The following is a 17,178-nucleotide window of genomic DNA, read 5'->3' on the forward strand; positions in this document are numbered from 1 at the left end:
TGTGCAAAACCCTGGCTTCTGTAGACTGCATCGGCCTTAAGGAGCCCATACACGCTGCGATGCGGGCTGTGCGATGTGTGCTTTGAGGTGCGCGCTTCCGCGGCACCTCATCGCACAGTACAAAAAGTATGTGCTTGCACATACTTTTTGTACTTAGTTTTCATCGCATCGCATTGCATTGCATGCACAACGCATGCACAGGGCATGCAATGCGAGCGCACGCCCGTATCGGGATGTGTATGGGCGGCATTAGTCCATGCAAGCTGCGAACGGCTGCCCCAAAAGCATGAAGTGGTTTCCCACGGGAAGCATTCTCTCTGCTAATCGCAGCCTGTACTGGTTGTTCCAGAGGGAGAATTCCCCTACCAATAAGACTGTTATCCTATGTATGATTGACAAGTAGTACTTCCAATGGGAAATCACTGCCAGTCACAGTGTAGCCAGCATAGTCGAGGACTGCAACTGACTTAGGGCCTAATTCAGACCTGATCGCAAAGCTGAATTTTTTCTTAAAATGGGCACAACCATGCTGCACTACAGGGAGGCAGATGTAACATGTGCAGAGAGAGTTAGATTTGATTAGAGTTAGACTGAAATCTGAATTGTAGTGTCAAATTAAAGCAGCCAGTATTTACCCTGCACAGAAACAAAATAATTCACAAAAATCCCTCTGCCCTTAATGAGGTGGTGGATTTCATTGGGGAAAGGGGTGGGGGTGGGGGGAGATGGAGGGGGAAGGCTGCAGCACATAGCTACGAGAATCCAACACTGGATGGAACTATCAAAGACAGATTGAGGGATTATTAGATACCTATTCGCACATGCACTTGTCAAGAGACTTGACGAATAAACGGTCAGATGTATAGACATTTTAAATATATCTGGTGCTTCCTCTTCACTAGTTATAGCATCGCACATGGTATAGAAAACATATACAGAAATACAATTGTACATCAGTCACATCTAGGAGCTAGCTGGGTATTCATGGAGCCAGGGAAGGTGCAGGTCCTTTTATAGAATGCACTTGATAAATGTTACATCAAAGCTGATTAGTTGTCATGGGCAACTTCTCCACTGGTTTACTTCACCATTCTTTTCAATGCTTTATGAATATCTGCTACATGTTCTTGCACAATAGAAATACAATACAGTACATTCGGAGTACTCACGCTGGTGGACTATCCCCACAGAACTTTCCAATTCTTTTGGCGTCATTTAGTTCTCCTCCATTGAACACAGCCACATAATCATACCGGCAGTAATTATCTCTCTCCACATCAAACTTCTCAAACTTTACTTCAATTACCTTAAATAAGAGGGATAGAAATAAATGGAAACTCCTTCAACAGGTGTTTGTTAGTGCTACAAACAGAGATGCCGAGAGAGGGGGTTGGGGAGGGCAGAGCTGGATAAAGGCTTTGGGGGGCCCGGGTTACTTAAGATAAAGAGGCCCTAAGGTCAAAAATTCCAAAATAGCATCATCAATCAAATATATATATATATATATATATATATATATATATATATATATATATACACACACACACACATACACACACCTATTCTGTGCTCATAGCTGAGGTGCTCCTTGTATATCCGCTGATGGACCCATAGAACCCACCATAGAACCATATCCAATCCAAAATATTTAGGGCACTCACCACTGTTTTTAATAAATGTTCTTTATTCCATTCCATTATTGTCCAGCCACTGCCGATGTTTGGCAGCTGGAACTGATAATATATGATGTCCACCAACCACTTCCAATCCTTTTTACAAGTACAGTTTGACAGTCTAACCATACATATTTTCAGCAATAATCATTTGAATTAATATGTCTAAAATGAAAACCAGTCATCTCAAATATTAGTAAAGGTTTAATAGCAATAGCATCGTTATTTGACATCACCTGATGTTTTGGTGCCATGATGTGCCATAAACAAGTAACGCCAGCAGGATAATCCCTGTCTGGCCAGTTGGGGGTTTTAAAGGTGCCAGAAGGTTTGTCTAATCGTCCTCCGCAGTACTGGTCCCCTGTAATCACAACAACAATTAGCCTGTCATTGACCACACATAGTAGGATAATATCATTGTTGACCAAAACAACTTGATTATTCCTGTGGAATTTAGAACAATATGTGTACTAGATAAAGAGTTGTCACTTCTAGAAATGTAAAGGTAGAGTACAAGTGCTACTGAAACCTCCACTTCCCTGGTTTACCCCTCTACTGCCTCTTACCGCTAACATCTATTCTCAATACTGCTGCTTGCATTGCCTTCCTATCTAGTCATTTTGATTCAACTCCTTCCCTCCGCTCCCCTTCCCCTACAGAGTCCAGTTTAAACTAAGTATTCAATCAGTCCACTACTTCATCGCTAACCTCATCTCAATACACACTCTTCTTCTCCTAGAACTCACTCCCCCATCCTATCACAAGGTCTACCAGACAACAGGAGCTCAAGCACGCCCTGAAAACGCACCTACATACTCATTAAAGCCTAGGAACCCTCCTCAATCTCTTAACCTGCATCCATTTTGTCCCTCCTCATCTCTTCCAAGTGCACTGATCAGTTAAAAACTTCCCTCAACCCCTCTATAGTATGTAAGTTCTCATGTCCAAGGTCCTCCGCCCTATTCATTACATGTCAAATTTGACAGCAGATCAGAACCACGGGGCCTTTCTAGACTGCCATTTTTTTTTTGCCTTTTGGTCACCTCAACCAGCTTTGTGTGCGCAGCGATATGTCACTGCCCGTGTTCTCAATAGAGAGAACACGGGCGATGACTAGATTTATACTACATACATAAATCTAGTCAGGGCATAGGCCATACACAGGGAGAGATCTGTGCTTCATTTCTAAGCAATCTAGTCAGATCTATTAGAAATGGGGCTGTAACCGCCCCGTGTGTATGCCCCAATAGAATCTGATTGGTTGCTATGGGTAACATCCATCTTCAATAGGACTCCCATTTTAGTAAATTTAACCTTCACAGTCAACAACTGTGTCCACTTTTCACAGGCATAGGGTTACTGAGCACTAATTTAAAAAAAAATGGTGTCTCATGAACTATCAATAGTTTTTATATTGTAACTTTCAGTGCACTTGTATCAAAATGTATGGGGAAATATGGCATTGTCGCTGGCTCACCACCCTTTGAAATTGGCTAGTAATTGAATAGCTCTGGGCTCTGAGCTACAGCCATGTGAAAAGCTCCACAGCTAATTGAATCTTCCCTGCCCATACGTATTATTTAAGTTTAATAGAATGTTGTGTAACAGAATGTTGTGTAACAGTGCATAGCGTCCATTGTGTGAGCAATACAGTACGATACCTCTTTCATTGGGTGCCGCTGCAGAAAACATTGCTATGAAACCATTTCCTGCTGTGTTGGCATCCGAGACCATTTGGACCAACATCTTGTTGCTGTTTGATATAAGAGCACCAGGTCTGAATGTGCCACAGAATCGCCCAATACGTTGTCCATTAGCATGGCCACTGTATACATCCACAAAGTCATATCGGCAGAGATTGTCGCTTTCCAAATCAATTAAACGGAATGTCAGGACAACCACCTTACCGTCAGGTACCTATAAGAAAATGAATCCGTCATATCTAACAGCCAAAACAGCATAATTTTCCCCATAGAATCTTACAGGAGTATGACATTTTCTAACCTTTATCTGCATAAGTATTAATATAACACAAGCACATGTATTATCTGGTAGAACTGCACAAACTGAGCTTCTTCCAGCCACTATTATAAAATGTATTTAGTTGACATGCGTAACATAATTTAAGTGATGGTCGAGGCGGCTGGGAGCCAGTTGGGTGGTGTGGTGCAGCCGGGAGCCAAGCGGGCGGTGCGGGAGGGAGCCAGGGTGGTGGGTGGTGTAGAAGAGAGCGAGGTGGGCAGGTGGTGCAGAAAATAGTGGGGCGGGCGGGTGGTGCGGTGAGGTCAGGAGCTGGGTGGGTGGTGCAGCCAGGAACCAGCGTGGTGGGCGGTGCAGAAGAGAGCAAGGTGGGCAGGTGGTGCAGAAGAGAGCGCAGCGGGTGGGCAGATGTGGTGAGGTGCAGAAGAGAGAGGCGGGCTGGTGCTGCGGCCTGTGCAGCGTGACCACGCACCACGCTTTGCAGAGCAGCATAGTCGGGGACTTTAAAAGCCAGGCAGCATCTGATGCTTCCCAGCATTAGACTGCGCATACGCAGTCTATCCCGAATCCCGGGATTGGAAAATCCAATACCGAGTTTGAAATCCCAGCAAAAATCGATCCTGATCCTGGGATTGGCCACTATAGCTGACAAGTTGAAAGTTTTATTTTAGTTCCAAAAAATGGAGAGTTAACCAGAAACCACAGGAGAAACATAATCAGTAGAAACACTCAAGAATAATATAATGAACAGGGGTAAAGGCTGCACTCATGTTCAAATTGCAATATTTTGTTAAATGACTGAAATATGCCATTTATAGCAGATCATCTATCAAACGGTGTACGATTCCTTGTAAAAGATCAGACTTTTGCTCGAACTGCATTAGTGATTGGTGGAAGAATGGTCGGCATTCTAAACAGGAGAGGAGGTGCCATCTTCAGATTGGCATAGTCCTATACAACTTTTTGAGCTTCTACCACACTGCTCCTGGGGGACAGCTAGTAAAATTGTGGGTTTTTGATCTCAGTCTGGAAGAGCTCGCCCTGCTGACACTGTACAGTCCACTCAGCAAGTCACCTGATAAATGGGGTTGCTAACAAGTTGGGTACGAAATCATGATGATATATTTGCAGACGGTCAAAATATTGACAACGTCACCCTGACTGTCAGAATCCCAACACATTTTGCTAAGTACTCAAACACTTAACCTAACTCACCTCTCCCGCAGCATTATCTTACCCTTCCATTCCCACAGCCTAACTCTAATCCCATATCCTAAAACTAACATCCCCCTCCTGCAGCCTAACCTCACCTGCAGCCTCCAATCTTCCGCGCAACTCTAACCTCCCTATCTCACTGGCTAACCCTAACCTCCTCTTGCCCCAGCCTAACTCTAGCCCTCCCCTTCCACAACCTAACACTAACCTCCCCTCCCTGCAGCCTAACCCTAATCCTCTCCTCCCTATTGCCTAACCCTAACTTTCAATTACTGCAGTTTAACCCTGACCCTCCCCCTCGGTCCATGACACAGGCTAACCCTAACTTCTCCCTCCAACGCAGCCTAACCCTAACCTCACGCTTCCAAGCAGCCTAGCCTCCCCTTCCCCCAGCCTAACTTTAACCTCTCACCGCCTAACCCTAATCTCCCATTCCCCCAGCCTAACACTAGCCTCCCCAGCCAAACTATTTCCTTCCCTTAAGCGTAATCCTAACCTCCCCATCCCCTACAGCAGGCTTTCCCAACCACAGCCCTCAAGGCACACCAACAGTGCAGGCTTTAGTGATATCCAGGCTTCAGCACAGATGGTTTAATCAGAATCACTCAGGTACTAATTAAGTCACCTGTGCTGAAGCCTGGATATCTACAAAACCTGCACTGTTGGTGTGCCTTGAGGACCGTGGTTGGGAAAGCCTGCTCTACAGACTAGCCCTTACCTCCACAGCAGCCTAGCCCTAACCTCCCCTTCAGCCTAACCTCCCCTTCCCTTGCAGCCTAGCCCTAACTGCCCCCCTCCTCTGCATCCTTTGCCTTACCTCCTCTTCTCCCAGCCTAACTTCAACCTCTTAACTGCAGCCTAACTCTAACCATCCCCTCCCAAAGTCTAATCTAACCCTAAACTTCCCTTCCCGCAGCCTAACCATAATCCCCTTCCTGCAGCCTAATCCTAAACCTCCCCCTCCCCTGCAGCCTAACCTCCCCTTCCTTTGTATCCAGACGCTAACCTCCACCTCCCATAGACAACCTGTAATTTCTCCCTCCCCTGCAGCCTAACCTCACTATCCTCTGCATCCTTACCATCACCTTCCCTTCCCCCTGCCTAACCATAACCTCCCACTGCCTAAGCCTAACCTCCCTCTTCCTCAGTCTAACTCTAAAACTCCCCTCCCACAGCTTAACCTAACCCTAACCTCCCCTGCAGCCTAACCTTCCCTATCCTCTGCATCCACTATCACTTCACTATCCTCTGCATCCTTATCCTCACCTTCCCTTCCCCCTGCCTAACCATAACCTCCCACTGCCTAAGCCTAACCTCCCTCTTCCCCAGTCTATCTCTAACCCTCCCCTCCCATAGCCTAACCTTACCTCCCCTGCAGCCTAACCTCCTTTTCCTTCACAACTTAACCCTACCATCCCCACTCCCTCTGCAGCCTAACCCTAACCTCCCTTGCAGTCTAACCTCCTGTTCGCTCACAACCTAACCCTAGCCTCCCCACCCCCTCTGCAGCCTAACCCAAACCTCCCCTGCAGCCTAACCTCCTGTTCATTCACAACCTAACCCTAGCCTCCCCATCCCCTCTGCAGCCTAACCCTAACCTCCCTCTTCCCCAGTCTATCTCTAACCCTCCCCTCCCATAGCCTAGCCTAACCTAACCTCCCCTGCAGCCTTTTTCCTTCACAACCTAACCCTACCATCCCCACCCCCTCTGCAGCCTAACCCTAACCTCCCCAACCCACAGTCTAACACTAACACCCCCCCCCCCCCCCTCTGCATCCAAACCCTAAAATCCCCTGCAGCCTATCCGTAACCTCACCCTATGGCTCCAATCAAATTCGGCAGACATGCCAAGATGAGTATTATAGTGTGCCAACATCCGTGTACACGGCATGAGAATATTAGTTGCACCAGGTTCAGCACTAAATGCTACTGTCAAATATTATCAAAAGCTGACAACTATGAAAGTGTGAATGAATTATGTGGGGTAAATTTACGAACGCTTCCAAAAAGGAATAGAGGTGATGTTGGCCATAGCAACCAATCAGATACTTTCTATCTTTTCTCTATTGCATTCTAGAAAATGATAGACTGATAGAATCCGCTATGGGTAACCTCAGCGTCAAACGCAGGATTTTCAGAAGAGGGTTTCCAGAGAGGGGCGGAGCAAAGCACGGAGATGGACACTTATTTGACCCAGTATATGCCGAGTCAGTTAAAGTATTATAGATAGACCAAATGTATATAAATAATAATAATATATATATATATATATATATATATATTAATAAGCAGTGTAGACCCCTTGGCATAGCAATGTATTGGGGCCCCTACCGTTCCTACAGTGGTAGGGGGTGCTATGAGCGGAAGCTTTGATGTCCCGCAGGTGGTAGGGGGTATTATATCGACTGCTCAGCATGTAGGGCCTGGATCAGTAATTTCCACTAATTACCCATTTACTGCACAGATGGTGGGAGATGGGGGCATTGGGCTGAATGAAGGGGCCCTGATGCATAACTGCATGTTTAATACGCAGAGGAGGGGTGTATAGTGGAGTGGGCTCATTATTCAGAATTTTCTGGTGGGAGGACAGCTTGCTTGACTGCAGATATCTCCAGTTCCTGGAACTAGATTTCTTAGCTTTTAATGGCATTAAAAACTAGAGAATCCCACCTACCAAATGGTATTGGGGACTAGGGGATCAGAGTTCAGGAGGCAGAGCAATCTGCCAACGAGTATATAAAACTACATACCAGGTGTGTGGAGCTGGAGCAGTAACCAGCTGCTGGAAGGCTGATATCTCTGATTCTGGGCACAATAGAGACAAGCTCCTAGTGTCCATCAAAGGGGGAGAGTCCCAGCTTTTGGAATATACCCTCAGAAAAACTCTAAGTCAGACAGAACCTGAAATATCTGACTGGGGACAGCAATTAACAGGCTTGGATGGGGACCACTCCTTTGAAGTCAGATATCTCCGGTTCCCCAGGGCCGATTTTTTTAATTCTTGTACCCATGGAAAGAGGGGGCCCTCAGCTTTCAGACTAGGGTCCTTAGATTCCTTGGGGGGGGTTGTGGGTACTCAGAAACCCCCCCTGCGTGCGCTACTGAACCTCACCTCTTTTAATTTTTAGAAGCTTTAGTAAATGTACCCCTCTGTATCTACTACTGTCCATGATCTGAATAATCTGCTCATGTGAAGCCTGTGCCACTGCCATAGGTAAGCGATCTGATTAGCACGGATCGCTCCGTGTGTTTGCCTCCCAGCGATGGTAATGCACTGTCCTGTGCATCGCCGTCGCCTGACTAGATTTGCACTGCTTGCGGTATAAATGTAGTCATTGCCAGTGTTCTCACACCTGTGTGCTGAGTGATCTGTGCTTAACCAGATCGCTCAGGACAAAAGGTACAGTCTCCCCGTGTGTATGGGGCATAAGATTCTGATTATGCCACAAAAACTGACAAAGTCACTTCTCAAGCGCCAAAACAAAGAAGTCCTGCAGCTGTTATTCCCTATGACACTATTGTTTTTGGCATAGTATAGTTACCCAGAAAAGGTCTGGTTTGCTAAATCAAGAATCCCCAGTTTCCCAATGATGCAGTGACTGTGTTATGTGAAGAATTTCTTGGTATTTTTATTGTATATGGAAGCCGTTTTTTTAGATGTGGAGTTTTTCATGTTTTCTTTTGAATAAATACATCTTTAAAGCGGAGTGGACTGCACTATTCTTTGGAAGCAAGGACCATCCAGTTCATGCTGATCCCAAGGGTCTAGCGCTGTGTGAAAGCCTCAAAAACCTTTTTTGATTTATAAGATTCTGATATTAGGCCTGACCGCATGGCTGCTAATTCGCAGAGGCCAGCAATCGGGTAAATGCTGCCCTGCTGTAGTGAAATCCTGCCCTGTGAATTAATGTGCTCACTGAGCGAATAGATGTGTACGGCTGAAAACCTATTCACAGTGAATATGTCCAAAACTAACTCCCCTGGCAACTCCTCATGAGTTTTTTTACATGCAATAAATTGCATGCAATTTTTTGCATGTAAATAACGGCACATCAAGTGCCAAGTCGGAGGTAGCCCTCCCCGGGAGCTGCTGGGGGAGCTCAAGGGAAAACAGGTCCAACTTGTCCCTCAGACAGTCGCACCAGTGTATGGGGCCTTTAGAGTTGTAGTTTTGCACGTCAAGCTGTGTTCTGTGTTACTAGTTTTCCAGATGCCTTATGGCATGCATGCATATGTGTATGTATTGCTAGATGTAATGTGCTACAACTTAAAAATCAAGGAGACACACTATTGGGCAATATATTATCAAAGGCAGTATATCTGAAATAACGGAAGTATTTGCACGTGACTAAATCAGTCCAGGATGCTGTTTGTCTTATGTCCTGTGCAGGTGGCCTAAGCCCTTCATCTTATTCCCCTCAGAAATGGAGATGGTGCACAGGAAGCCAGTGGGTAGCTTGCAGGCTTCTATGCTTGGTAACGTTTGCTAGGTTTATGCACAAGTGTAGAATAGATTAGAATCAACTTTATTGGCCATGTATGCTTGCGAACACTAGGAATTTTTTGTGGATTAAAGCAGAGTTGCCGACTTTTACAGTCTCCTCTCCGGGAGAACCCCGGAGAGGAGACTGTCAGCATCACTTCTGGGGGCGGGGCCTGATGGAGACATCATCAGTCCCTGCCCCCCGTGATGCAAATCCCGCAATATGCGGGTCTCCGATGAGGGGGCGGGGCTAAATGTGGCCAATTTGAATATTTAGCCCCGCCCCTTCCGCCGAAACTCCGCGAATCGCGCCAATTTCCTGCTTCTGCCCCAGGTAAATGAGGGGGGGGGGGGAAGGGGACCGCCGGAATCCGGGAGGGTTGCCCACCTTTCCGGGGGGCTGGGAGGGGGACTCGATCTTCGGGATCCTCCCGGCCATTCCGGGAGGGTTGGCAACCCTGGATTACAGTGCAGCATCAAGCAGGGATGAAAAAAGGGGGGGGGGGGAGACATTACATATATTACATAATAACATTACAAGCATTTCATTTCTAGCTACGACTATGGTGGTCAGGTCGCCAATGAAGCTTTCTGAACAATCTACTTAACTAATTACTGTATCTTAAAGCTATTTTAAGGACATTTGCTAATATTTTAGGACATTTTAGGAAATATCTCAATGATTGCCCCAACGGGAGTGCAAAACCGGAGAGGATGGTCTATACAACAACTTTTGATATTATGACACCCACGATAAGCAAATCCATCCGCCAACATTTTCAGATTGTCAAGTCAGATCCCCAACTACACCTCTCCAAGACTGCACCACCCATGATGGCCTACAAAAAAGGCCCCAACCTTAAACAATTACTTCTGAGGCCCACCAAATGTCCTGACAATCCACAAAACAGTACGTGGCTACTGGAAAGAAGACCTGGTTGTTTCAGGTGCAGTGAGTGGTTGAACCACATGCAGGAGTATGATGACTGGACCCACTTTTCCCCACCCCCACACTGGACAAAAGCTGAAAATCAAATACAAATTATACTGCATGATGGATCACCTGATCTATAGCTTGACATGTCCATGCGGGCTCTATTAAGTTGGAATGACCACCAGGAAATTCAGAGAGAGGATGGCCAACCATAGACTGTCCATCCGCCAAGCTATCGATTCAGCGGATCTCCCTGTACCCAGACATTTCATTAACGCTCGACAAAATGTACCGGACCTGAGGTGCAAACTTATAGACTGGATACCACCACCACCCCGAGGAGGAGACAGAACCTTATTACTACGCAAGACTGAGAGCAAGTGGATATACAGGCTGGATACGATTGTGCCCAAAGGGATAAATGAAAATAACCCTTTGACTATCTTCCTTGGACAATAGGATGTGACTACACCACTATAAATGTATTCATATGGATAATTTTTCAAATTTTTTGGGATAATTTTTCACACTTTATTGGATAATTTTTCACTTTTTTTTGCTTTTCCATTTTTCCCATTTTTTTTCATCTTCTGCATACCACCGTACGCACGCACCCGACGGTAATGGACGTGCGCCGCTATGATTCGTATTTGGCCCTCTCTCCCCTTTTAAATGTTCCCCCCACTATAATTACATTTTTGGGCTCATGGACCCAACATTAGACCCCTATACCATGGAGGGACACACGGAGACACACCCCCTTACTATAATTGTTTACCGTCTTGCACATTTCCATATATGTGCCTTTCTATTTTTATGACCTTGTATTTGGTGGTTCTCACCAACCTGTGAATTTTCCTATACGTGCCTTTTCCAAATTATGCAGTTACATGGCCCACCCCTAGCTTCACCTATCCCATATAAGCCGTGATACGGCTTGACATTTTCCCTGTACTGAGTGGGATACATGGAGACCCACCCTAACTATTAGTGATTAATAATTCTACAGGCACCCCCACCCCACGGAGGGTGTAGCATCGTCCTATTCTGTCCTGTAACTCACAGATCCATTATCTGTATATCCTTATGCATATGCATCACTCATTGTATGTTTATATATCTCATTGCCTCCTTAGCTATTTGTAACCCCTATCCTTGTGCCGGGTCCCTGCTGGCAGCCAGTCACATTATATCACTGCTGCAATGACACTGACAGTCTGTACAACCACAACATAGCCACGTGACCTGCAGTCACCAATCAGCAGCCCTGATTGGTCTGCACCACCTAACCGGACAGTGCACTCGCACCTGGTGATCTCAGCCCTCTGCGGAACGCATCTGGCAGTGAAGTGAACACACTCCCCTATAAAGCAGGGCTCCAGACACCGGCTCCCTGTCCCTGTTACCCATTGAATTGCTGTTGTTACTTTGCTGACAGTTGGATACTCTCTGCCTTGAGAATGGTCCTGTAGGACCGAAACGTCGGCAGGCTCCACATATGGGTTATTAAAACGGGACATCGTGCCCCAGAGAATTACTGGTGATTGAAGTCAGGTGAGTGCTGTTTTCCCTTACGGGAGTTACTGTATTTACATAGCACTGTTTTCTATACAAGCACTGCTATTTATACGCTAGGGTGCGGCTACCTCGACACATGGGTGAGAATGCAGGACTTGTTTGTATATATATATATATTATTACGTTATTGCACTTAAACCTTGACAAAGGGGTGAGTGATACCCCAAAACGTTGGTTTGCTTTAATACACGCTGTTGAAAACCCTTGGAGTGCCACTGTCTGTTCCTTCTTACGAGACTACCTGTTTGTTCCAGAAGGCACCCAGGTACTGAATCCCAGCTGAGGGAGTGCCAGGCCGTCTACCTCTCTCTATATATATATATATATGGTACTCTTTACCTAGCACGGCGCCCATCGTGATGTGCGACGTGATGCCCGCGATGCCCGCGATTTCCCATAGGGAACAATGATAAAAGTGTGATTGGACGCGATTTTACTGTTCAATGCCTCAATGCCCGTGATTTTTCCATAGGAAACAATGTTAAATGGGCCACAGAGCCCAAATAGTCCCCCTGAAGTCTGAAATGGCCCCCACAATTGTTAACACCACCCCACGATCAACGTGAACCCGAAGCGTGGCGAGCGCAGCGAGCCCGCGTGGGGCGGCGGTACGCGTCCTCCGACCTTTTCATACCCCCACTATCCACGTCGGCGTGGAGTTGAGAATAGAATAGTGTGGCGAGCGCAGCGAGCCACCGAGCCCGAAGCGTGGCGAGCGCAGCGTGCCCCGGGAGGGGACGCGGATACCTTCACAGGTAAACGCGTCCCTTCGCGGGCTTCACAGGTATCCGCGTCCCCTCGCCACGCTTCGGGCTCGGTGGCTCGCTGCGCTCGCCACACTATTCTATTCTCAACTCCACGCCGACGTGGATAGTGGGGGTATGAAAAGGTCGGAGGACGCGTACCGCCGCCCCTCGCGGGCTCGCTGCGCTCGCCACGCTTCCGGTTCACGTTGATCGTGGGTTGGAGTTAACAATTGTGGGGGCCATTTCAGACTTAAGGGGGACTATTAGGGCTCTGTGGCCCATTTAACATTGTTTCCTATGGAAAAATCGCGGGCATTGAGGTATTGAACACTAAAATCGCGTCCAATCACACTTTTAACATTGATCCCTATGGGAAATCGCGGGCATCGCGTCGCACCCGTTTTTTTAGTGCATGCGATGGCCACGATTTTTTACCCCCGATGACCGCGATGGACATCGTGGGCGCCGTGCTAGGTAAAGAGTACCCTATATATATATATATATATATATATATATATATATATATATATATATATATATATATATATATATATATATATATATATATATATATATAGACTTGAGTTCTGGCACTCACAAACCACTGTATCCATCCATGGGGTGCAGCACATCTCAGGCTGGTATCACAGGGGTACAGCCATATATAGTCAAAGTTCAAAAAGAGCACTCACCAGACTTCCAGCACTTCTGCAGTTAAAAGTTTTTTAATACATCACCAAGGGACTAAATAGTCATGTCGACGTTTCGAGCCATGCAAGGCCCTTTGTCAAGACCACTCTCACAGATATCTCCACAGTCTCTCCTGACGCTGTGGAGATATCTGTGAGAGTGGTCTTGACAAAGGGCCTTGCATGTCGACATGACTATTTAGTCCCTTGGTGATGTATTAAAAAACTTTTAACTGCAGAAGTGCTGGAAGTCTGGTGAGTGCTCTTTTTGAACTTTGACTATATATGGCTGTACCCCTGTGATACCAGCCTGAGATGTGCTGCACCCCAGTGGATGAACTTTGACTATATATATATATAAATGAATTATCTCTTGTTAAGGCTTAATACATCTGCCCCAATGTTTTTTAAATATATCACTCAGAGGGGCCCTTATGAGCGATATCTTTAAAAAAAACAAAATGGGTAGTACTGTATATAAACTCAATATCATTAACGATGCGATCCCCCGTCATCGGAGCATGCAGCTTAATTTTGGCTATATAGCCAATGATTTGCAAATTTAGCGGGTCGTCACTGAACTATATTGTTTACTGATATCGTTCAGTATATATGCTCAATTATTTCACCCATGGCTGCGCCGATAATGTTAATTATATTGGCCGCGGTACAGGTTGGGACTCCTCAGGGAGATCACCACTAATATATCATTATAACTCAAACAGGAAGGCCGTACATAAAATGTATATTGGTTGTGGCATCCTTGGGCCTATATATTGTGTACAGAATGGATTATTCTATAAATAGAATTGACTTTTATAGACCCAACAATTTATTATAATGGTGAAGTTTCGTCAGGATGTCTTTGTTTGAATAGTAAAGAAAATATTGAAAACATTTATTTCATGTGTCCCATCTGCTGCGTGTTTCTCCAAGTGATGAGGAAGCAGAGATAAAAGAGGCACATTACTGGCTGCTGCTGGATGTACTTCTGACCCTGTCAGGACACAACTAAGTAGAAACAATAGTCGGAAATGCTATAAAATCCTCAGTACTCTTTGTTCGTACTTTTAATAAACGGCGCTATAAGATTCTAGATTGATGACTGCTCAGGTACTGGACTATAAATCTTATGAACATGGTTATATGAAAATCAGCTGTATTCCTAACCTGGTCATAGATCATCTTACTTTACTTCTCAGATAGATATGTAACCAGATACAGATACATAGAGAAACATGAAGCAGGTTTCTATGGTTACGGAGTCCTGACAGCACCAATAAGAAGTCCAGATGTGTCCTCATACACCTAGCATCCATACGCCATACAGTGTGAGATGCCTGGAGTGGCCAAGCCTCTGCAAGAGTTGTGATGTACAGTCTATTCTTTACATTCTGCAAGGATGCCAAACCTAAACCTCACCCTGGCAACCTGACCCAAGAGCTGGCACTCCATAAACCACACACAAACACACACACACAAACTGCACCACCTAAATATACATATAAAACCCACAAGAAAGGATGAACATAGGAATCAGCATAATATAAATCTAAAAAGAATATTCTGTTGCAACAGAGGCTGCCCAGTTTTTTCTCCCTCGAGGGAGAATAGCCGGTGGCCGTTGGGAACCCGTCTGTCGGTGTTTTAACAGTCGGGATCCTGACGTCGGGTAAATGACTGTCGGGATCCCGACTGTCGGGACCCGGTCCAGCACCCGTTGCAATGCCTTTCCTTCACTGCTGTGTTGCAGGGACTGGCAGTCTTCTTAATCTTCTGGGTTCAAAGTCTCATGGGATACAGAGGGTGCCCACATACATCCAGTCTCTTTGGGGTTTATTCTAGTTCATTCTTTCTGACAAAATCCTTCTAAGATGGACAAAACCATGTGCACTGCAGGGGGGCAGATGTAACATGTGCAGAGAGAATTAGATTTGGGTGAGTTATTTTGTTTCTGTGCAGGGAAAATACTGACTGCATGATTTTACACTTCAATATAGATCTCACTTTGAAGAAAAACCCCACCCAAATCTAATTCTCTCTGCACAAGTTACATCTGCCCCACCCGCAGTGCACATGGTTTTGTCCATCTAAGAAGGATTTTGTCAGAAAGAATGGACTAGAATAACCCCCTTTGTGTGTTAAACAGCCATTCTAGTTGGCCATGCTGTGGTGTGATCCAGTAGCACCACTCTTCTTTTCATCTGTTTTTTTTACAGTACAAAATATGCGGCATGTCTATATTCTGTGTGCAACTGCATCTGTCTCTGCATATGAAACCCTGCAACGTAGCACTTCATATGCTACCGATTCACACAACGTTCACGCGTTATGTATAATGGAACAACAAATGTCTACGGCGCTCGGGGCTAGCGTAGTGTGTACTGGGCAGTGTACCTTCTGCAGCCACCGTGCTGGAGGAATGCCAACCTCCCCAAATACCACAAAGAAACCAGAATAGCACGGGGCGCTGAAGTGACACACTATGGTGATGTGGAGGTGGTGGGCGGCCAACTTCTGGGATGGACTCCTAGGAATATGCACTCACTGTTGGACAGTGCCTCGCGCCTCATTCAAGGCTGACCTTTTATTAATACTAAACATGTGTTTAGCCTGTACTTAACCAGGTTACTATTCCTACCCATTTATTTCATTTTTATTTTCTTTTTGTTTATTTTTATTATCATTTTTTGTTTATTTTTTTAATTTTCTTGTTTTTTTATTGTGTGTATTTTTATTGTGAATATTGTTGTGCAATTTGCACAGTAGCTATTATGATATGTGTACCCAATACATTTTTATTGATTTTAACAGTCTAGTGTGTCACTTCAGACCCCGTTGGTTTCTTTACGTTATGTATAATGCCACATGTAGTGCACAGAGCATACTGTAGATGTATGTGGACACATCTGTAGGATTGGAAGGCATTCCGAATGCCTTATGCATTTGCCTAGTTTGCCTATGCCTAGGGTGGGCTCCGTCTATAATGGTATTCTGAAGTAGATAAACATTGTTGTCTGGTACACTCTAAACAACCTCAGAATTAGTAATGCTGGCAGATGGCGCGACAGAAGGAGACATCCACTGATTATGACTCATGCTAGTAACATAGTCACAAATGGATGATGATTTCAAACAGACATCTAGGTATCTATGGAATCAGCCATTATCTCAGTCTCTTATTACTTGTACATATTTGAGTCACCCGTATCCCAATGACTAACTGAAAGGTCTGAGTGGGGAAAAATAAATAAATCAAGCTAATGACAAGAAAGGTATTTATCTGCTAGTTGTTATAATTGTCGATCACTATTATTCTAGAAAAACAAAAAATACAAAATATATGTATGTTGTACGTATATGTTCGTATGTTGCACTAGATTGTATTAAATAATCCAGTGTGTCGGAGGGTGCACACGGTGGTGGTGGAGTTTCCTCTGGCCACATTAATTGTGATTAAGTAATGAGCCACCAGATATGTGGACAGGACAGATACAACACTGTATGTATGGACACATTTATGTTCTTCTGTGTGTCATAAGCAGATATGGATTCTATAAATCAGTGGTCATACTATTTGCATCTTAGTAAACAGTGTCAGACCACTAATTGTGAGGTAAAAAGGTGCAGCAGTCAAAATTGGGATATTGTAAAAATATATACAAGCGAAATGTAAAAAAATGTATACCAGTGTACGTCTGTACACCTAGCATAATGCACCAATATATCTTTAGATATATCGGCCATCGGCTGTGTTACACAACCAATGCAATATGCCTGTGAACAACGTCATTTCCAGACAAATAGCTTGTATACATTCCCAGCATAATATAATGTATTCATGAAAAGGAAACCTTATAAAACATGTCCAATGTGATGA

The 17,178-nt window shown here is 45.0% G+C and overlaps 1 protein-coding gene across 1 annotated transcript in view; it reads right to left on the reverse strand.

Moving 5' to 3' along the window:
* The window catches only part of PCOLCE2 (procollagen C-endopeptidase enhancer 2), a 70,944-nt gene that overhangs the window by 36,925 nt on the left and 16,841 nt on the right, over window positions 1-17,178 (reverse strand). The window contains exons 3-5 of the mRNA XM_083177993.1: window positions 3,335-3,590; window positions 1,910-2,034; window positions 1,170-1,306 (exon numbers count right to left, since the gene is read on the reverse strand). Of these exons, the coding sequence (XP_083034119.1) occupies window positions 1,170-1,306; window positions 1,910-2,034; window positions 3,335-3,590 (518 nt within the window). The remainder of the gene's footprint in view (window positions 1-1,169; window positions 1,307-1,909; window positions 2,035-3,334; window positions 3,591-17,178) is intronic.

Source organism: Crinia signifera, chromosome 3, assembly GCF_055691185.1.
Source record: "Crinia signifera chromosome 3, ASM5569118v1, whole genome shotgun sequence".
Classification (NCBI taxonomy): Eukaryota; Metazoa; Chordata; class Amphibia; order Anura; family Myobatrachidae; genus Crinia; species Crinia signifera.